Source organism: Amblyomma mixtum, chromosome 1 (genome assembly GCF_055824585.1).
Source record: "Amblyomma mixtum isolate Tamu chromosome 1, ASM5582458v1, whole genome shotgun sequence".
Taxonomy (NCBI): Eukaryota; Metazoa; Arthropoda; class Arachnida; order Ixodida; family Ixodidae; genus Amblyomma; species Amblyomma mixtum.
The window spans coordinates 109400448-109422117 of record NC_143012.1 but is presented as its reverse complement, the minus strand read 5'-3'; the positions used below and the strand labels follow the sequence as shown (position 1 = coordinate 109422117).

Sequence of the window (21670 nt, the reverse complement as noted above, 5' to 3'; positions counted from 1 at the left end):
TGTAATCTATGGGTTGCAATATAATCATTCAGAGCTGGAAACACATTGTAATCAGCATTTGGAGGACGATAAATAACACCTATAACCAACGTCGAGAAGGAAGTATGAATTTTGCACCAGACGGACTCAGTCTCTGGAACATCGGGTAGCGAGGAAAAGTTGATGCTACTTTTAAGAAATAAGGCCACACCGCCTCCGCGACTGGACGATCTGTCTTTTCGTAGGACGCAATAACCAGGCGGAACAAATTCTTCGTCCAAGATTGAGTTGTTGAGCCATGTTTCTGTCACACAAATAATGGAAGGGTGGTGCGTTTCAATAAGCCAGTTGAAGTTAACGATTTTGTTCAGTAAACTGCGAGAATTCACATTTAAAACCGTGATGCAAGGTACTTCGCTTCGGGATTTTGCATACGGCATTCTCGGCTCGCCCTTCCCCCGTCAATCAAGGCTGGGCGATTTACCGTCTTGGTTGTTCGTGAGCCGGACACGCATGCCAGTTCGCGAATCCCACGTGTAAGCGGTACCATCGATAAAAAGTTTATCATGGACCAGCTTAATCTTCGCACCTTCGCGCTTATCATTTTTTGCCGAACGCCAAAGCAATGACCTTTTTTGTGACGTTTCGCGAGAGTAGTCGTCAGAGACACTATAGCCGGACCCTTTCAGTTTGCTACATTGTTTAAATATAGCTGCTTTTTCATTATAGTCATATAGCCTCATAATTACGGGCCTGTGTTCATCTTTTTTCTTATGACCAATCCTGTGAATTCGCTCCACCGAAGAAACAGTAACACCAAGAGTGTCAGAGAATATTCCTTTCAACACTTTATGTTCAATATCCTGTCTTGTTTCCGTATTTCCCTCCGGAACACCATAAACTATCAGATTATTTCTAGGCGCTCTATCTTCCAATTCAATTAGTCTTTGTTGTTGCTGGTCGACTGTGCGGTATAGGTGTCCAACAGTACTTTCAAGAGTAGTTAGCTTAACGCATAGCTCAGAAAAGGATTCCAGTTTTTTTTCAATTCCAGTTAGTCTAGCTTCCATATCCGTCTGCTTATCCAGGATTAGCTGCAATAACTCCTCTGTTGTTGGCCCCGGATTGGTTTCGATGTCCCCGGATAGCAAAAGAGAAAGATGAGAAAGATGCGACAATACCACACTGAGCATTTCAAAAACGTTCACTGGGAGCGGCAGTACTACAAGAAAAGGATCACTTGTGCGAAAATGTGATACAGAAGTATAATATCCAACCTGCAAGGTAATCCACACATGTTTGAGCGACATGACCGATGCCGTACCGCCGCTCCCACTGAAGACGGAGCCATGCAGGGACGCCTTTATAAGCCCAGTTTCAGACGACGTGCCCCTGGCGGGTTGTTTCCAAAAGCTTTCCTCGGTGACGTCACTTTGCATGATGAACGATGATTCAGGCAAGGCGGGTAGTCTATAGCTCATTCCTTGATAGGCAATCACAAGCGGCAGCATCTGCAAGGTAATCCACACATGTTTGAGCGACATGACCGATGCCGTACCGCCGCTCCCACTCTGCATCAGAATGGCCTCAAGCGATGACGATGGGAATCTTCAGGTGAAAGAATGAAGTCGCAGCCAGAGAGGCGACGACGAAGAAGGCGAATAAATTGCTTACACTAACTTCCCCCGCGGGCCGAAGCGGCCAGCCTGGCCGCGATTATTCTGATGCAGAGTTCCGAATGAAAGGCTTGAGGCGGGAAACGTGTACAATTTCAGTCCCGCGGTAACGGCGGTCCGGAGGAGGATCAACAGGAGTGACGCGGTAGTTCACTGGAGAAGTTTGGTCGAGCACGAAGTAGGGAGCAATGAAACGAGGCTGGAACTTGTCGCAAAGACCAGGCGTCCGCAGAGGGGTAGAAAGCAGGACCTCGTCTACAGGGTTGAACGAGACAACGCGGTGCGTGGTATCGTAGGTACTCTTGCGATCTTCCTGGCAGGCTTCCGTGTTCAGGCGAGCAAGGTGGCGGCACCGGGCCAAGCGGGCGAGGAACTGGTCAGGGACAGACGGTGAAGAGTGCGCAGGCGTCGAGAAGAGGCGTCGAGAATGGTAGTGGGAGAACGGCCGTAAACGAGGAAAAACGGGGAGTAACCAGTGGTTCTTTGTAAGGCGGAATTGTAGGCAAAAGGGACAAAGGGAAGGACTGCGTCCCAATTCCGGTGGTCAGGTTCGACGTACATAGCAATCATGTCGGACAGGGTGCGATGGAACCGCTCAGTAAGACCATTGGTTTGGGGGTGGTAGCTGGACGTCATCTAGTGAAGTGTAGAAGAAGATTATAGAACTTCGGCAAGAAGGGTCGAAAGGTATATATATATATATATATATATATATATATATATACAGGGTGTCCCAGCTAAATGTAACCAAGCTTTTAAAAAACACGGGGTGTCCTAGCCGTGTGAAACAAAATGAGGGTTGTTTAGAGTCGCGTGACCTAGTCTGCAGTATTTTTTTCGTTCTTCAAGGTTGAAAAATTAGTGAAGCTTAATTAACTAACTTTTTAATTATTGACTTGAGGAACAAAGTGTCAATCGAAAAGTTGTAGATCGCTTTGAGAAACAGCTTACTGAGACATTTGCAGCAAAGTAATATTTACGTATAGTAGTTTTTTTACCGGCCTTTAACCATAACCCGATCAATAAGAAAAAGCTTCCACATGACAACTGTGCCACTTCAACGTCCCAAGACGCGCCTTAAAGAATAAAATCCATTTTTTCTGAAGTCCTCTCCTCGATGAGACTTTGGGTGCACATCGGGGCAGAGAAGTGAGCGAGCAGCTGGTCACGTGACAACTTTCTTCTAAGGCCAATAAATGAAGCTACGTAAATCGTAACTTGACGAAAATAGCACTACTAGCGGTTTTTTGAGGTGATCTAAAACTTTTGCATTGACACTTTCTTCCCGAAGTGGGTAATTAAAAATTTAGCTAATTAAACTTAACTAATTAATTAACTTTGAAGTGCGAAAAAAATACTCAAGACTAGGCCACACGACTGTGAACAACTGTGGGTTGGTTTTACTGGACTAGGACACTTCGCATTTTTTAAAAGTTTGGTTACATTTAGCTGGGACACCCTGTATATATATATATATATACTAAAGAAGGGTATATATATATATATAGACGGGAGATCTGGCCTTTAAACCTGTTTTTATGAAGTGCGGGTAGCTTTTGTCGAGGGCTGCTTTAAGAAGGGTTGTAACAATTCCCCTTTTCATGAGCTTAGAGCGGGCGCTTGATTTTTATTTTTATTTTATTGGATTTTGCCAGCCTCCATTTGGTGGCGAAGGCAGGAGCGGTACAAGGATATATCGTACATCGCGAAAAAACAAAGCAAGTGAAAATGCGAATAAAGAAGCAAAAGCTAACACACAGGGTTTCATAGAAAGACAAAGAGCAAGATTAGATGCACTCGGTTACCTAAAAATACAAAAGAAAGCAAACAAAAGAGTATGAATGAATACAGTGCGCTTAAAATCACGATATGACAGCAGATAAAAAGAACTTCTGATCTGTCAAGCGGACCACGTCACACTGAAGCTCGTTCCATTCCAATATCGTTCTTGGAAAAAAAGAAAACTGATACGCTTTCGTTCGGCACCATGGCACCATGATTGTCAAATTGTGTTTATTGCGCGTTGGTCGTGAAGTATTGTGTGCCATGTAGGTCTCAAAATGAATGTTTGTTAAGTTATTAACAATCCCATGCAACATTTTTGGACGGTGCAACTTGCGACGAGATTGAAGTGTCTGCAGTTCAGATTGCCTCAATAGATTAGTAACCGAAACGTGCCTTCCATATGTGTTGTAGATAAATCTAAGCGCCCTCCTTTGAACGCCTTCAATGCGCTGTACATCTACTTGGGTGTGCGCATCCCAAACCACATCTGGGTATTCCAGTAATGGCCGCACTAGTGCAGTGTAAGTTGATAATTTAGTTTTAGATGTGCAGTGCCTCAGACGATTTCTTAACAGCCAAAGCCTGTTGGACGCCTTTGAGACTATATGCCCGATGTGCGAACTCCAACTCAAGTTACTATTGAATACAACCCCCAAGTATTTGTATTCGTTTACGGGGGAAGCAGCTGCACCGTTAATTGTGTATGTGTAATTAAGAGCGCACTTTTTACGCGTAAATGTCATTTTTGAGCACTTAGACGTGTTTAGTGACAATTGCCAGACTTCGCACCACCTTGAGACCTCTGACAGGTAGTCATTCAGCACACGGTGATCCTCCGCATTTTGAACAGGCAGATATAAAACGCAGTCGTCAGCGAAAAAACGGCACCGTACAGGGGAGTCGAAATTTAAGTCGTTTAAGTAAATAAGGAACAATAGTGGACCGAGAACGGAGCCCTGGGGTACTCCTGAGAGAACTGGAGCTGGCATAGAATTGGAACCTGAGATCTGGACGTTCTGGTACCGGGAATAAGATTTTTTTCGCTCGTTGCTTGTACTCAAAGCACAGATTACAGGCAAGTTGACAGAAGGTGACATGTAGATCCAAGAACTGAATACAATTTGCTTGAGGCAATTCCCAGGTGAACTTTAGGAACATAGATTCACTGGTAAACAAATTTACTATCTCTGGCTCAATTTCTTCTAAATTCTATTCTGATCAAGCATCGAGGATGACTTAGTAATCGTCCACATACTTCAGAATTTTTACTGTTGACGTTCCTGTAAGGTTATTCTTGATCCGGTTGTCCGTGGCGGACAGGTATATGTCACAGAGAACGGGTGGAACAGCTGAACCTATGCAAATTCCGTCCTTCTGCACGTAAAATATTTCTTGGAAGGAAATCTCTGTTGAATTGAGGTAGAATTCCAGCAAAGTAATGAAGTTGTCGTTGCTGATCGCGGAGGAATTCTGGAAGCTAATTTCGTTGGTGCATGCAATCTTCTACTGAACAGCTTCAAGCAGGTTTCCCTGAGGTAGCGAGTAATACAAATCTTCGACGTCTATAGAAAAGAAGGGACTAAAGTTCAGCTGGGAATTCTCTCAAGCAAATTTTATTCAGTTCTTGGATCTAGAGGTCACCTTCGGTCAACCTGGCTATAATCTGTGGTATGAGTACAAGCCACGCACCAAATAAAGTCTTCTTCCCTATGAAAGTGCCCACTCCAAGCTCAACAAAAGGGGAATTGTTACAGCCGTTCTTAAAGCAGCCCTCGACAAAAGTTTCCCGCACTTCATAAAAAACAGCTTTGAAGGCCAGATCTCCCGTCTAGAAAAAGCACGTTACTCCATTAATGCCATCAGAAGTGTCACCGTGAATCTTCTACAGAAGATAAAACAAGGCAACAAAATGGATAGAAACCTTACCGTGCCTAGACAGTGCATGAATGTCGTTCCGTATTTTCATAGAAGCTCACACAACTTGAGAAGATAGGCCAAAGATATGATGTAAAGGTCCTTTTTTCTGCCCCCAGCAAGCTGTCCGTCATTTGCTCCGTCCTCTCTAGAAATCATGAATCGTGTAATAAGAAACATGTAGAACAATATGTCAAATGCGCTACCAATGCTGTATACAGCATTCCTTTGTCCTGCGGTAGCGTATACATAGGACAAACAGGAAAGTGCGTCAACGAGAGGACTGTAAAAAACAACGAAAAACCAAGCCTTCCCCAGCACGTCACGAGCCACAAATGCAAGCCATTGCTTTGAGGCACCACAATATTAGCACATGCAAAGACCAAACTTCAGGGGAAAATTAATGAGGCATTTCGTATTACTAACTCCCGAGATAAATGCATTAGCACGGCATCTATCTTACTTCTTAACAAAGAGGTGACTTTTCTAGACGGACACGCATAAATTTTGCTGCGCCTCAGGTTCCCATTATATTTCGGGCCGTACTGCTGTTGGGTGGCCTAGCCTTCGATTCTTGTTTGAATTCTTCGTTGCAATGCGATTTTTTTACGCTGTTCACCGGCTGTTGTAGTGTTGTGTTTTGCCCTCTTTGACACTGCTCTTTGTACGATGATTTGTTTTTACGCTTTGACATGCTTTTGGATTTGGTTTTGACTCTGCTTTGCTATGATATTTTTAATGTCACCTTTCCTCATTTATCATCTCATGATTCTTCTTCCCGCCTTGATAGCAGTGCCGGGGGTTGATGGAACTTTTGGTGTAATCAGGCAGCACCTGTGGTGGCGGTATGCTGACGTGAAATGTGCTCGCGACGGTTTTTACCGCTGTGTTTGACCTCTAGAGTATAAATGTGTAGCTTTCTATGAAATAAACTAGTTGAAATTTGCACTTTGTACATGTCGTTTGTGTTTCCTTGTTTTTGTCCCGGCTTTCGCGCAAGTAAATACCCCTTTCAAATTATGAACCAACTCCCCCAGATTAGAGTTTTAATTTGAATCATCTGGTAGAGTGTGAAAAAATCTGGTATGAGAAAACGGGTGGTTGACGTGTGTTCATTATTTAATTAGAGCTAAAAATATCCGTAAAGTGGGCTGTTTCGTGGCATCACGACCGTGTCCTCACGACTACGCCTGAACGGATGGGTTTATGCCAAAAAGAGTGTTTCCATCGGAGAGAGCGTCAAAAAAATCTGGTATGAGAAATCGGGGGGTTGAGTTGCGCTAATTAACTAATTAGAGCTAGAAATGTCCATAAATTGGGCTGTTTCGTGGCATCACGACCGTGTCCTCACGACTACGCCTGAACGGATGGGTTTATGCGAAAAAGAGTGTTTCCATCGGAGAGAGCGTCAAAAAAATCTGGTATGAGAAATCGGGGGGTTGAGTTGCGCTAATTAACTAATTAGAGCTAGAAATGTCCATAAATTGGGCTGTTTCGTGGCATCACGACCGTGTCCTCACGACTACGCCTGAACGGATGGGTTTATGCCAAAAAGAGTGTTTCCATCGGAGAGAGCGTCAAAAAAATCTGGTATGAGAAATCGGGGGGTTGAGTTGCGCTAATTAACTAATTAGAGCTAGAAATGTCCATAAATTGGGCTGTTTAGTGGCATCACGACCGTGTCCTCACGACTACGCCTGAACGGATGGGTTTATGCCAAAAAGAGTGTTTCCATCGGAGAGAGTGTCAAAAAAATCTGGTATGAGAAATCGGGGGGGGGGGGGTTGAGTTGCGCTAATTAACTGATTAGAGCTAGAAATGTCCATAAATTGGGCTGTTTCGTGGCATCACGACCGTGTCCTCACGACTACGCCTGAACGGATGGGTTTATGCCAAAATGAGTGTTTCCATCGGAGAGAGCGTCAAAAAAATCTGGTATGAGAAATCGGGGGGTTGAGTTGCGCTAATTAACTAATTAGAGCTAGAAATGTCTATAAATTGGGCTGTTTCGTGGCATCACGACCGTGTCCTCACGACTACGCCTGAACGGATGGGTTTATGCCAAAAAGAGTGTTTCCATCGGAGAGAGCGTCAAAAAAATCTGGTATGAGAAATCGGGGGGTTGAGTTGCGCTAATTAACTAATTAGAGCTAGAAATGTCCATAAATTGGGCTGTTTCGTGGCATCACGACCGTGTTCTCACGACTACGCCTGAACGGATGGGTTTATGCCAAAAAGAGTGTTTCCATCGGAGAGAGCGTCAGAAAAATCTGGTATGAGAAATCGGGGGGTTGAGTTGCGCTAATTAACTAATTAGAGCTAGAAATGTCCATAAATTGGGCTGTTTCTTGGCATCACGACCGTGTCCTCACGACTACGCCTGAACGGTTGGGTTTATGCCAAAAAGAGTGTTTCCATCGGAGAGAGCGTCAAAAAAATCTGGTATGAGAAATCGGCGGGTTGAGTTGCGCTAATTAACTAATTAGAGCTAGAAATGTCCATAAATTGGGCTGTTTCGTGGCATCACGACCGTGTCCTCACGACTACGCCTGAACGGATGGGTTTATGCCAAAAAGAGTGTTTCCATCGGAGAGAGCGTCAAAAAAATCTGGTATGAGAAATCGGGGGGTTGAGTTGCGCTAATTAACTAATTAGAGCTAGAAATGTCCATCAATTGGGCTGTTTCGTGGCATCACGACCTTGTCCTCACGACTACGCCTGAACGGATGGGTTTATGCCAAAAAGAGTGTTTCCATCGGAGAGAGCGTCAAAAAAATCTGGTATGAGAAATCGGGGGGGGGGGGGTTGAGTTGCGCTAATTAACTAATTAGAGCTAGAAATGTCCATAAATTGGGCTGTTTCGTTGCATCACGACCGTGTCCTCACGACTACGCCTGAACGGATGGGTTTATGCCAAAAAGAGTGTTTCCATTGGAGAGAGCGTCAAAAAAATCTGGTATGAGAAATCGGGGGGTTGAGTTGCGCTAATTAACTAATTAGAGCTAGAAATGTCCATAAATTGGGCTGTTTCGTGGCATCACGACCGTGTCCTCACGACTACGCCTGAACGGATGGGTTTATGCCAAAAAGAGTGTTTCCATCGGAGAGCATCAAAAAAATCTGGTATGAGAAATAGGGGGGGGGTAAGTTGCGCTAATTAGTTAATTAGAGCTAAAAATGTCCGTACAGTGGGCTGTTTCATGGTATCACGATGGTGTCTTCACGACTACGCCTGAACGGATAGTTTTATGCCAAAAAGAGTGTTACCATCAGAGAGAGTGTCAAAAAATCTGGTATGAGAAATCTGGGGGCTTGAGGTGCGTTCATTAGTTAATTAGAGCTAAAAATGTCCGTACAGTGGGCTGTTTCATGGTATCACGACCGTGTCCTCACGACTACGCCTGAACGGATAGCTTTATGCCAAAAAGAGTGTTACCAGCGGAGAGAGTGTCAAAAAATCTGGTATGAGAAATCTGGGGGCTTGAGGTGCGTTCATTAGTTAATTAGAGCTAAAAATGTCCGTACAGTGGGCTCTTTCGTGGTATCACGACCGTGTCCTCAAGACTACGCCTGAACGGATGGGTTTATGCCAAAAAGAGTGTTACCATCGAATAGAGTGTCAAAAAATCTGGTATGAGAAATCTGGGGGCTTGAGGTGCGTTCATTAGTTAGAGCTAAATATGTGTCGTACAGTGGGCTGTTTCATGGTATCACGACCGTGTCCTCACGACTACGCCTGAACGGATAGCTTTATGCCAAAAAGAGTGTTACCATCGGAGAGAGTGTCAAAAAATCTGGTATGAGAAATCTGGGGGCTTGAGGTGCGTTCATTAGTTAATTAGAGCTAAAAATGTCCTTACAGTGGGCTGTTTCATGGTATCACGACCGTGTCCTCACGACTACGTCTGAACGGATAGCTTTATGCCAAAAAGAGTGTTACCATCGGAGAGAGTGTCAAAAAATCTGGTATGAGAAATCTGGGGGCTTGAGGTGCGTTCATTAGTTAATTAGAGCTAAAAATGTCCGTACAGTGGGCTGTTTCGTGGCATCACGACCGTGTCCTCACGACTACGCCTGAACGGATGGGTTTATGCCAAAAAGAGTGTTTCCATCGGAGAGAGCGTCAAAAAAATCTGGTATGAGAAATCGGGGGGTTGAGTTGCGCTAATTAACTAATTAGAGCTAGAAATGTCCATAAATTGGGCTGTTTAGTGCCATCACGACCGTGTCCTCACGACTACGCCTGAACGGATGGGTTTATGCCAAAAAGAGTGTTTCCATCGGAGAGAGTGTCAAAAAAATCTGGTATGAGAAATCGGGGGGGGGGGGGGGGGGTTGTGTTGCGCTAATTAACTGATTAGAGCTAGAAATGTCCATAAATTGGGCTGTTTTGTGGCATCACGACCGTGTCCTCACGACTACGCCTGAACGGATGGGTTTATGCCAAAATGAGTGTTTCCATCGGAGAGAACGTCAAAAAAATCTGGTATGAGAAATCGGGGAGTTGAGTTGCGCTAATTAACTAATTAGAGCTAGAAATGTCCATAAATTGGGCTGTTTCGTGGCATCACGACCGTGTCCTCACGACTACGCCTGAACGGATGGGTTTATACCAAAAAGAGTGTTTCCATCGGAGAGAGCGTCAAAAAAATCTGGTATCAGAAATCGGGGGGTTGAGTTGCGCTAATTAACTAATTAGAGCTAGAAATGTCCATAAATTGGGCTGTTTCGTGGCATCACGACCGTGTCCTCACGACTACGCCTGAACGGATGGGTTTATGCCAAAAAGAGTGTTTCCATCGGAGAGAGCGTCAAAAAAATCTGGTATGAGAAATCGGGGGGTTGAGTTGCGCTAATTAACTAATTAGAGCTAGAAATGTCCATAAATTGGGCTGTTTCGTGGCATCACGACCGTGTTCTCACGACTACGCCTGAACGGATGGGTTTATGCCAAAAAGAGTGTTTCCATCGGAGAGAGCGTCAGAAAAATCTGGTATGAGAAATCGGGGGGTTGAGTTGCGCTAATTAACTAATTAGAGCTAGAAATGTCCATAAATTGGGCTGTTTCTTGGCATCACGACCGTGTCCTCACGACTACGCCTGAACGGTTGGGTTTATGCCAAAAAGAGTGTTTCCATCGGAGAGGAGCGTCAAAAAAATCTGGTATGAGAAATCGGGGGGTTGAGTTGCGCCTAATTAACTAATTAGAGCTAGAAATGTCCATAAATTGGGCTGTTTCGTGGCATCACGACCGTGTCCTCACGACTACGCCGCTGAACGGATGGGTTTATGCCAAAAAGAGTGTTTCCATCGGAGAGAGCGTCAAAAAAATCTGGTATGAGAAATCGGGGGGTTGAGTTGCGCTAATTAACTAATTAGAGCTAGAAATGTCCATAAATTGGGCTGTTTCGTGGCATCACGACCTTGTCCTCACGACTACGCCTGAACGGATGGGTTTATGCCAAAAAGAGTGTTTCCATCGGAAGAGAGCGTCAAAAAAATCTGTATGAGAAATCGGGGGGGGGGGGTTGAGTTGCGCTAATTAACTAATTAGAGCTAGAAATGTCCATAAATTGGGCTGTTTCGTTTGCATCACGACCGTGTCCTCACGACTACGCCTGAACGGATGGGTTTATGCCAAAAAGAGTGTTTCCATTGGAGAGAGCGTCAAAAAAATCTGGTATGAGAAATCGGGGGGTTGAGTTGCCGCTAATTAACTAATTAGAGCTAGAAATGTCCATAAATTGGGGCTGTTTCGTGGCATCACGACCGTGTCCTCACGACTACGCCTGAACGGATGGGTTTATGCCAAAAAGAGTGTTTCCATCGGAGAGCATCAAAAAAATCTGGTATGAGAAATAGGGGGGGGGGTAAGTTGCGCTAATTAGTTAATTAGAGCTAAAAATGTCCGTACAGTGGGCTGTTTCATGGTATCACGACGGTGTCTTCACGACTACGCCTGAACGGATAGTTTTATGCCAAAAAGAGTGTTACCATCGGAGAGAGTGTCAAAAAATCTGGTATGAGAAATCTGGGGGCTTGAGGTGCGTTCATTAGTTAATTAGAGCTAAAAATGTCCGTACAGTGGGCTGTTTCATGGTATCACGACCGTGTCCTCACGACTACGCCTGAACGGATAGCTTTATGCCAAAAAGAGTGTTACCAGCGGAGAGAGTGTCAAAAAATCTGGTATGAGAAATCTGGGGGCTTGAGGTGCGTTCATTAGTTAATTAGAGCTAAAAATGTCCGTACAGTGGGCTGTTTCGTGGTATCACGACCGTGTCCTCAAGACTACACCTGAACGGATGGGTTTATGCCAAAAAGAGTGTTACCATCGAATAGAGTGTCAAAAAATCTGGTATGAGAAATCTGGGGGCTTGAGGTGCGTTCATTAGTTAATTAGAGCTAAAAATGTCCGTACAGTGGGCTGTTTCATGGTATCACGACCGTGTCCTCACGACTACGCCTGAACGGATAGCTTTATGCCAAAAAGAGTGTTACCATCGGAGAGAGTGTCAAAAAATCTGGTATGAGAAATCTGGGGGCTTGAGGTGCGTTCATTAGTTAATTAGAGCTAAAAATGTCCGTACAGTGGGCTCTTTCGTGGTATCACGACCGTGTCCTCAAGACTACGCCTGAACGGATGGGTTTATGCCAAAAAGAGTGTTACCATCGAATAGAGTGTCAAAAAATCTGGTATGAGAAATCTGGGGGCTTGAGGTGCGTTCATTAGTTAGAGCTAAAAATGTGTCGTACAGTGGGCTGTTTCATGGTATCACGACCGTGTCCTCACGACTACGCCTGAACGGATAGCTTTATGCCAAAAAGAGTGTTACCATCGGAGAGAGTGTCAAAAAATCTGGTATGAGAAATCTGGGGGCTTGAGGTGCGTTCATTAGTTAATTAGAGCTAAAAATGTCCTTACAGTGGGCTGTTTCATGGTATCACGACCGTGTCCTCACGACTACGTCTGAACGGATAGCTTTATGCCAAAAAGAGTGTTACCATCGGAGAGAGTGTCAAAAAATCTGGTATGAGAAATCTGGGGGCTTGAGGTGCGTTCATTAGTTAATTAGAGCTAAAAATGTCCGTACAGTGGGCTGTTTCGTGGTATCACGACCGTGTCCTCAAGACTACGCCTGAACGGATGGGTTTATGCCAAAAAGAGTGTTACCATCGAATAGTGTCAAAAAATCTGGTATGAGAAATCTGGGGGCTTGAGGTGCGTTCATTAGTTAATTAGAGCTAAAAATGTCCGTAAATTGGGCTGTTTCGTGGTGTCACGACCGTGTCCTCACGACTACGCCTGAACGGATGGGTTTATGCCAAAAAGAGTGTTACCATGGGAGAGAGTGTCAACAAATCTGGTATGAGAAATCGGTGGGTGGAGGTGCGTTCATTAGTTAATAGAGCTAAAAATGTCCGTAAATTGGGCTGTTTCGTGGTATCACGACCGTGTCCTCACGACTACGCCTGAACGGATAGCTTTATGCCAAAAAAAGTGTTACCATCAAATAGAGTGTCAAAAAATCTGGTATGAGAAATCTGGGGGCTTGATGTGCGTTCATAGTTAATTAGAGCTAAAAATGTCCATACAGTGGGCTGTTTCGTGGTATCACGACCGTGTCCTCACGACTACGCCTGAGCGGATGGGTTTATGCCAAAAAGAGTGTTACCATGAAATAGAGTGTCAAAAAATCTGGTATGAGAAATCTGGTGGCTTGAGGTGCGTTCATAGTTAATTAGAGCTAAAAATGTCTGTACAGTGGGCTGTTTCGTGGTATCACGACCGTGTCCTCACGACTACGGCTGAACGGATGGGTTTGTGCCAAAAAGAGTGTTACCATGGGAGAGAGTGTCAACAAATCTGGTATGAGAAATCTGGGGGCTTGAGGTGCGTTCATAGTTAATTAGAGCTAAAAATGTCCGTAAACTGGGCTGTTTCGTGTTATCACGACCGTGTCCTCACGACTACGCCTGAACGGATGGGTTTATGCCAAAAAGAGTGTTACCATGGGAGAGAGTGTCAACAAATCTGGTATGAGAAATCTGGCGGCTTGAGGTGCGTTCATAGTTAATTAGAGCTAAAAATGTCCGTAAATTGGGCTGTTTCGTGGTATCACGACCGTGTCCTCACGACTACGCCTGAACGGATGGGTTTATGCCAAAAAGAGTGTTACCATCGAATAGAGTGTCAAAAAATCTGGTATGAGAAATCTGGGTGCTTGAGGTGCGTTCATAGTTAATTAGAGCTAAAAATGTCCGTAAATTGGGCTGTTTCGTGGTATCACGACCGTGTCCTCACGACTACGCCTGAACGGATGGGTTTATGCCAAAAAGAGTGTTACCATGGGAGAGAGTGTCAACAAATCTGGTATGAGAAATCTGGGGGCTTGAGGTGCGTTCATAGTTAATTAGAGCTAAAAATGTCCGTAAACTGGGTTGTTTCGTGGTATCACGACCGTGTCCTCACGATTACGCCTGAACGGATGGGTTTATGCCAAAAAGAGTCTTACCATCGGAGAGAACGTCAAAAATTCTGGCATGATAAATCGGGGGTTGAGGAGCGTTCATTAGTTAATTAGAGCCAAAAATCCGTAAAGTAGATTGTTTCATGTCATCAGGAGCTTGTCCGCATGATTACGTCCTACGCAATCGTAACGTCGTATGGTTTCACGGCATAAAGTGTGACGTCATGCTTACGTATTTCTTCAATAGGGCTGCAGCAGTGATCTCTAACGTTTTTTTGGGACACGGTTCAAAACCAATGTACAGGCATGCTGAATACTCTTACACAGACGCCGTTCAAAGTCACGTCGAAGCATGGTCTCACCAGCAAGCGCGGAAGCCAGGTGGATAACGCTGTTTAGGGCCATGGAAAACGCACGAGAAGTGCGCACTTCCTGCGAACGTCGAAACTGATATCTGACGAGAGAGCCGGATGGAGCCACGGACGGCTCGGCTGGGGCAGTAAATCTGTCGTCCCCTCAGTTGTAAACAAAGAAATAGTGAGTGAACCTGAATAGAGCGAGTGGATGTGTGAGTGTGGGTGAGCGAATGATTGTGAGTTTGAGTCGGTATGAGTGTAAGTAATTGTTACTGCGAGTGGTCATCAATAAGTGGCTGTGTGAGTTGTAATGAGTGTGAGAGAGTGTTTATGAGTTTGGCTGAAGGGTGGGGGTGACTGGAATTGAGTGCGAATGGTGGTGTGCCTGAGGCGCTTATCACGGTGCCGAGCTATGCCATCGCTACATCGTCAGCTTCTTCAGCCTCGTTTGGAAACCTTCTCATGTCACGCAAAACGATTTGGGGCTGCGTGTGTGCAGGTGAATTCAAATGAAGACAGGCGCCCAGTTCAGACACGGCACACTTCATTAACGTGCAGACAGCGTGCACCAATTGAGTGCGACAAAGTGCAGGGAATCGCTGAAGTACCTAGCTCTAGTGTACGTTGTGTAAGCGTCAGTATTAATTTTAATTTCTGTATTCAGAAGGCTGTTTTCCGCCACTACATAGGGAAGCAAGAGGGAAGTGTATTGCCAGCTTCGTGCCTTGTTTACAGTTTTGTTCGATAATTTCAGACCAGTAATGTACGCTTCTGTGGTCCACAGAAAGTATAATAAAATATTCCACGCTGCATAATCATGTACCATTTTCTTTCGTCATTGTACCGAAAATAGCACGATGCACCACAAGTGCGAATATCCGCTGAGTATCTTGTGTTGATGTCCAGTTAAGGACTGCCGACGAATGTATGGGAAGGTGGCCGACGGACGGTGTCGCTGGACGTCCTTGTTACGATTAAGTGTGTACATTTAACCTCACCCGGAACACGTCCGTCGGCTGTTCGTGGATGTTCAGAATACACCCGGAAGATTGGAAACGGACGTCCTTTGGCCCTCGTCTGTAGTCTCCTGAGTCGTAGTGGAGCGCGGCGCATTAATTTTCTTTCGCTTGGGTTGGCATCGCACAGCCTTGAAATGCGTGTGGGATTCTACCCACCTCCTTAGGATCGCTAGCCAGAGCCACTGTGGCAGGTGTTCTGCTCTTCTTGTGCGGTTTTAGTTGCTCCGTGGCTCCGATGTTTGTGCACACAGAGACTGCCATCGCAGGGGGTGGCGCTGGGCAGCGACTGGCTGGTGGCGGTGTGCAGCCAGCCCCGCTGCGTGCGCCTCTTCAGCCTGGGCGGCTCGCAGCGGGCCGTGTGGTGCGCGTCCGGCGCCCACGTCGCCGTGGCGGCCTCTGGAGACCAGCTGGCCCTCTTCTACCACGAAGCCGTCCGAGGTGGGCCGCTGACAGGAAACCGGGGACGTAGCAAAGTAGACAGAATGTGGCCACATGCTCATGTGATATCACTAGACTTCGTAACTTCGTGCTGTGTGTATAAACTGGTAGTAAAGTTTCCCTAGAATATGCGTCTAAAGCGCATGCGGGCTGAGCAGCTGGAAGATGGTTAACTAGTGCCGCATGCATTGCAAGAAGACGTTGCAAGCGCTTATGCTCTGACAGCGGTGTGTGCGCGAGACAGGAGCCGGGAAAGCGCAAGTGGGCAGACGGGGAAGTAATGATGATGGTGACGAAAACGTTTAATGAGGAAAAAGGAAAGTGACAATTACAGGAAGGTGTTCGGGCCGTCTGTCAAAGATTCCATGCTCCTTCGACGAGCCGTTACCAACTTCAAGTCGTTACCTTCAAGCCGTTACCAACTAGCCCAACTTAATGTTTTAACGAAGTTTCGACGAGGGCTCGTTCATCCTCTATGTACGAGCCACCTCCTATCTGTACCGCGTTCCTGTCAAGTATGTTATACGTCTGCCTATTGGCCACAGAATTAATGCTGTAATTTAAAAGCGTCCGAATTAATTCCTAAATTTGCGTCAGCAGGGACAAGAGGAAAACAAAAACGGGATTGCTAAGGTTCGTTTTTCAGTTCCGTCGAGAGGCAGTTTACTGTGTGTTGTGCTGTGCTGCTTTGATTGCTTACAGAGCACAGAGCAGCTACAGTGGGAACTGGTGTGCTTTGATGTGAAAAGCGCAGAAGAGGTTTTGCAACATTCTCGTATTGTTTGTTGCTTTTCACACCGCGTACCTCCAGGCAGGCCTCCTACACCGCTGTTAATATGAATTAGATAAGCGTAGTAAGTTTGGCTGGTTGGTTTCTAGTACTACTGTGAGACATTCCAGCGGCTAACAAGACAGGGACGAAGGAAGCCGAGACAGGACGAACGCCGGACAGGACCGCGTTCGTCCTGTCTCGTCTACCTTTGTCCCTCTCTTTTTAGCCGCTGGAATGTCTCACAATAGTGTGAACTAGACTAAGTCAGTACAGCAGTTCCTGCTCTTCGCTGGCGTCGCTGCATGCACTGTGTTCGTCCCTTTCTTCGCTTGTGCCGTTGCGCTGCTTCGCTGGATATGTCACACCAACTCGCCCAGCAGTTCACGTTATGCGAAACGAGCTGTAGGCCGGAGTCGCGCGTCTCTTCTACGAAGCGCAGATGCGTCACTAAAATTATGTTTAATTCGCCCACAAGCACTGGTGGCTTCCCTTACGGCTGCTGAGAACCCCGTATGAAGCGCACAACTTCCCTGGCGGATGTAGTTCACGGCAAATAAGCAAAGTGATTATTTGGGCCTGTTGGTGAGTCGTTCCAAAAGCTTGAAGCACACAAACAGACAGGACGTAAAAGGAGACCTTACACAAGCGAGCGCTAACTTGCAACAAGTTTGTTGTGAAACAAAAGCGGAATATTGACGGTAGCGTTCGTGCAGACGAAAGCGCCTATCTAGAAGCGAAAGAAGTGTGTGTTGTGAAAGTGTTGTGTATGTCCTGGGCTACGCCACTGTTGACCCTAGGCCGCTTAATACCAACGTGACATCGGTGGAGGTGCTGGGTACTGTTGTGCTCTTGCCCACATTCCGCTGGCCTCTCTGGAAACCAGCGCCGTCGCGCAAAGCGAGCCCAGACCAGTGCTGCCAACCTCCAGAGCCGCTTCTCCCGTAATTTGCAGCCAAAAATTTCCTATATTTCCCTAGATAACAAAAATAGTGTTCAGTTATATATTGTAAAATTGCAAAATTCTATATTTATGCGTAGTTCAGTAGCAAGTTTTATCATGCAGCTACCCTATTACCAGATGTTGGTAAGCAAATTGGATGTAAATTTTAAATGAAGGATGTAAAAAGAACTCCTAAATGAAGCTACAACATACAGTAGCGCTCTTTGGAAATTACAAATTAAAGCCTCTACATTGTACATGTCTTTTTTTTTCACTCTACGCAAGATATTAGTAAACATGCATCGGCATGTGGAATTAAACGAATTTTTTCTCTCATGTTGTGTCGGTTTAGACATCAGCCGAAGAATACTATGTACAAGATGCCTGGAGGTCGCTTGACGAGTGTACGGAAACTGCGATATAAAAGCTGCTTGTTCATTTGCTGCGATTGCTCTAGAAGGTGGCTGGCGTAGCAGTTTGAGTCAATTAAAACAAAGAAGCAATGATTGGCTTTTGTATGCCTCTTGTGACCTCCATTCATTATTACAGCGCAACGACGGCACAAATCAGGAGGGTGACACAGCAGCGCTGACTGGCAACTAAATTGTATTCGACACCAGTAGGGTTTTTATACCACCTGGCGATCAGAACAGGAAATTACATACAAGAATAGCTACAGGCATGCGCAAGGGTACAAGAACGGCGGTTAGCCGGCACGTGTCAGATTTCACATTCTAGATATTTGATCCCTTTCTGGGACAATGCCACTGATGGTGCGCTTATGCAGTCGTCCTGCAATCTTATCATCATACAAGCTTCTATTATCTCTCCGGTTAATGTGTCTCGGTGTTTCCCTAAGACACTGCATTGCCTGTACATAGGTTCACATTTATCGTCGCTGCCGTCTTCTGCGCTGCAGTCCCTGCAATGTTTGGCTACGTGGCCTGAGGTAGCAACACGGGCGACATTGTCGCTGTGCTCTTTTAGCGTTTTGTTGAGAGAGCGGCCAGTCTGCCCGATGTACTTTTTCCCACAGGACATGGGCAGTTAATACACCACACCTTCTTGACACGGGACAAACCGATCTCCATGTTTAACTTTACACATGCGCGGTTCGTTAGTCGTGCAGTTAATTTTTTCGCACAACCTGGAAAGTCTTTCCCGCGCTCAAAACAATGCATCAACCCCTGTTCTACTTCCAGTTTTTAGGAAGTTGTGCGACACCTGATGGAGGTAAGGCAAAACAACAACCTCTCTTCTTTCCCTTTGCCTAACCGGTTCGCTAGAGTAGCGAGGTCTCAGGTTTTTCAGCTGCTTTTCTGCCACTGACACTAGGACATCGGACGGGTAACCAGCCATTGTAAGGCGATCAACTTGTTTCGCAAAGCTTTGTCCCATACTATTCTGGCAACACTTCTTTAAAACACTATTAAAAACAGAATGAATAATGGCCTTTTTTACAAGTTTTGAATGAGCTGATGCATATGGCAGGATGGGTTTTTTTTTGCTCGAGGCTCGTACGACCAACACGCATGGGACGGAGTGAAATGGGCGAGATCTAAGAACCTGATAGAGTCATTAAGTGGGGTTTCATGTGTTAGAACCAGTGGTTCAAGACACTCTGTGAATGCTGAATTAATTGAGCTTAGCATCTGTTCAGTTGAGTGAAACCGTGGGTAGGGTCTGTGCCTCATGTAGGGAATTTTTAGTCAAAGATAAAGACCCCCTGTTGAGCGTTTGACCTTTCGCCGCAGCCGTGCGCGGTGCGCATTTGAAAGGAGGGGTATATAAGGCGCGCTTGCCCATAGAACCGGCGCAGACACTCGCCATGGAAGGAGAAGAAGAAGCAGCAGTCGGAATTCGCAGAAACACCGATCCAGAAGTGGCAGCTTGGGCGTTGGCTGAAAAGCAGCGAGAGCTTTTCGCTTCGAGATATCCAGGCTTAACCGTAGCTAAGCCACAGCCAATTTTACTTCCTACTCGCATCGACCAGCGGACATCTACGCCAATTCGCGGACCCCTGGGTTTCAGCATTGTCTCCACCATACGGCGTCCGGAGCGCGTACAAGACATTCACTTGACCAGTGACGTGCCGATCGCCCGGCAGCAGCTCGCATGCACACGGTGGACCGCCAAGAGTAACAACGGACTGCATGGACCGTATAATTCTTTAAACTACTGTTCCTTTTTATGCGGTTGCCTTTGAGCTTAGTTGATCCAGTTCTGCTTTCTGACGTCTATAAATTTTAGGCAGAAATTCTGTCATTTTGTTGCATTCTGTGTGCAGCGTGCAGGTAAGCTCATCGTTGCCATTGTCTGGGGCCGCTGCGACATGCCATTTGACAGCTGCTGTCAGCTTGATGGGCGTTCTTCACGCTCAAAAGTTGGCCTTGCGGAGGGAGCGCTGCTCCAAGATGAAAGTGTCAGATGCACTCTCGCGGTGATGTGACGCGTGGAGCCCCTTAACTGGTGAATTTAGAGCGGAACTTGTCCTCACCATTGTGCTGCCACATCCCCGAGAGCAGCAGCGCAGTGTGCTGTGCAGGCCCCGAGGAGCGGCAGGCGGTGTCGGTGCAGCGCTTCCTGGTGAGGAACGGGCTCGCAGCGAGCGCCCACCTTGCCCTCCCCTTGCGCCCGGGAGCCGAGCTGCTGTGGGCCGGGTGAGTTGGTCGAGGAGGGTCTTCTGGCGGGCAAGTCGCTGCTCCTCGCTCACTGCGCCAAAGAACACGGGGACAGGAATTACGTAGAGCGGAGACTTACAACTTTTATTCAAAAACGCTTGGAGAATTCCTTTTTGTACGCTCCAAACTTCCACATGACACAGCCGGGATGAAACAAAGTAGATAAGTTTAACAGATAAGTGTACATAAAGAACGACCAGCTGGAGAGCCAATCTAACAACACCAGTGTGTGCATGCCTTCACACCCTTGGCAAGCTTGCAAAAAAAGAGAGGGGAAGGTAAAGAAAGAGCCTGAGCACACATTAAGAGCGAAATCATCCTAAGCAAAAGGGGTAAGACGTGGAACGAACCGTGACGACAGTAAAAGATGAACGTGGAAAGCACTAAAATCTAAGCATAAAAGAAATAAAGGTGAACCCATATGAATGATAGAAAAAAAGATTAAATGCAAAACGTATCTGGGAATCATTAAAACGAGGCTAAAACCTTGAAACCGAGAGTGAAAGATGCAGACAACAATGAACAAAGGTTAAGGCAACCAGAGAATGAAAAGGCGAATACCAGGCTACGACCTATGAAGGATGAAATCAACAAGTAAGAAGAGTAAATAAAGGTGCACGGTGTGGCTTACGCCGCCGACGAGTGATTCAGTTCTTTTGGGGTAGCAAGTCAGCCCAAATAAAGAGCTTCGTTTCCAAGTCTTGTTGGTGCTATGGAAGTCTTCGGAAGCGAGTCAAGATTCTTGAGTTGTGTTACCGTTTAACCTGATGGAGGCTATGGATATCGAAGGTGCTACAAGTTACACCATGTTGCCACGTTGTAGTGACGGCAGTCCAGCGGTCAGGAAGATACCAACAAGACTTGGAAACGAAGCTCCTGAAGAAGATCGGTCTTCCGATCGAAACGTCCAGTCGAATAAATGTTTCCTTTAATCAAGCTTCGCTATATACTCCTGTAAGCAGTAAAGTACTTCATGCTCTCGCAACCTACCTCTCTCTCTATATATATATATATATATAGATATCGTTGGTTGGTTTGTTTATGGAGTTTAACGTCCCAAAGCGACTAAGGCTATGAGAGACGCCGTAGTGGAGGCCTCCGGAAATTTCGACCACCTGGTGTTCTTTAACGTGCACTGACATCGCACAGTACACGGGCCTCGAATTTCTCCTCCTAAGAAATTCACCCGCCGCGGCCGGGATCGAACCCGCGTCTTTCGGGACAGCAGCCGAGCACCATAGCCACTGAGCCACCGCGGCGGCATATATATGTGTGTGTGTGTGTGTGTGTGTGTGTGTGTGTGTGTGTGTGTGTGTGTGTGTGTGTGTGTGTGTGTGTGTGTGTGTGTGTGTGTGTGTGTGTGTGTGTGTGTGTGTGTGTGTGTGTGTGTGTGTGTGTGTGTGTGTGCGTGTGTGTGTGTGCGTGTGTGTGTGTGTGTGTGTGTGCGTGCGCGCGCGCGCGCGCGTGTGTGTGTGAGAGAGAGAGCAGCCACAGAAACCAGGGGGCACAGGGGATTTTTTTTATTTTTTTAGTTATATTTTATTTTGTGGTGTTGACCCATTTGTAATATTACTGAATATGTTACCGCTTAAACCTAATTGATTAGGAAAGCAGAAGAAAAAAAGAAGAATAAACAACC

At 46.0% G+C, this 21670-nt stretch overlaps 2 protein-coding genes across 2 annotated transcripts in view; one reads left to right on the top strand and one right to left on the bottom strand.

The window, feature by feature from the left end:
- Positions 1–21670, top strand: part of LOC149367502 (WD repeat and HMG-box DNA-binding protein 1-like) — a 248311-nt gene that overhangs the window by 84875 nt on the left and 141766 nt on the right. Inside the window, exons 3-4 of the mRNA XM_089555875.1 lie at positions 15467–15638; positions 19896–20010. Of these exons, the coding sequence (XP_089412001.1) occupies positions 15467–15638; positions 19896–20010 (287 nt within the window). The remainder of the gene's footprint in view (positions 1–15466; positions 15639–19895; positions 20011–21670) is intronic.
- LOC149367503 (uncharacterized) overlaps positions 20040–21670 on the bottom strand; it is a 33650-nt gene continuing 32019 nt past the window's right edge. The window contains exon 2 of the mRNA XM_089555869.1: positions 20040–20062. Coding sequence (XP_089411995.1) covers positions 20060–20062 — 3 coding nt within the window. The 3' untranslated portion in view covers positions 20040–20059. The remainder of the gene's footprint in view (positions 20063–21670) is intronic.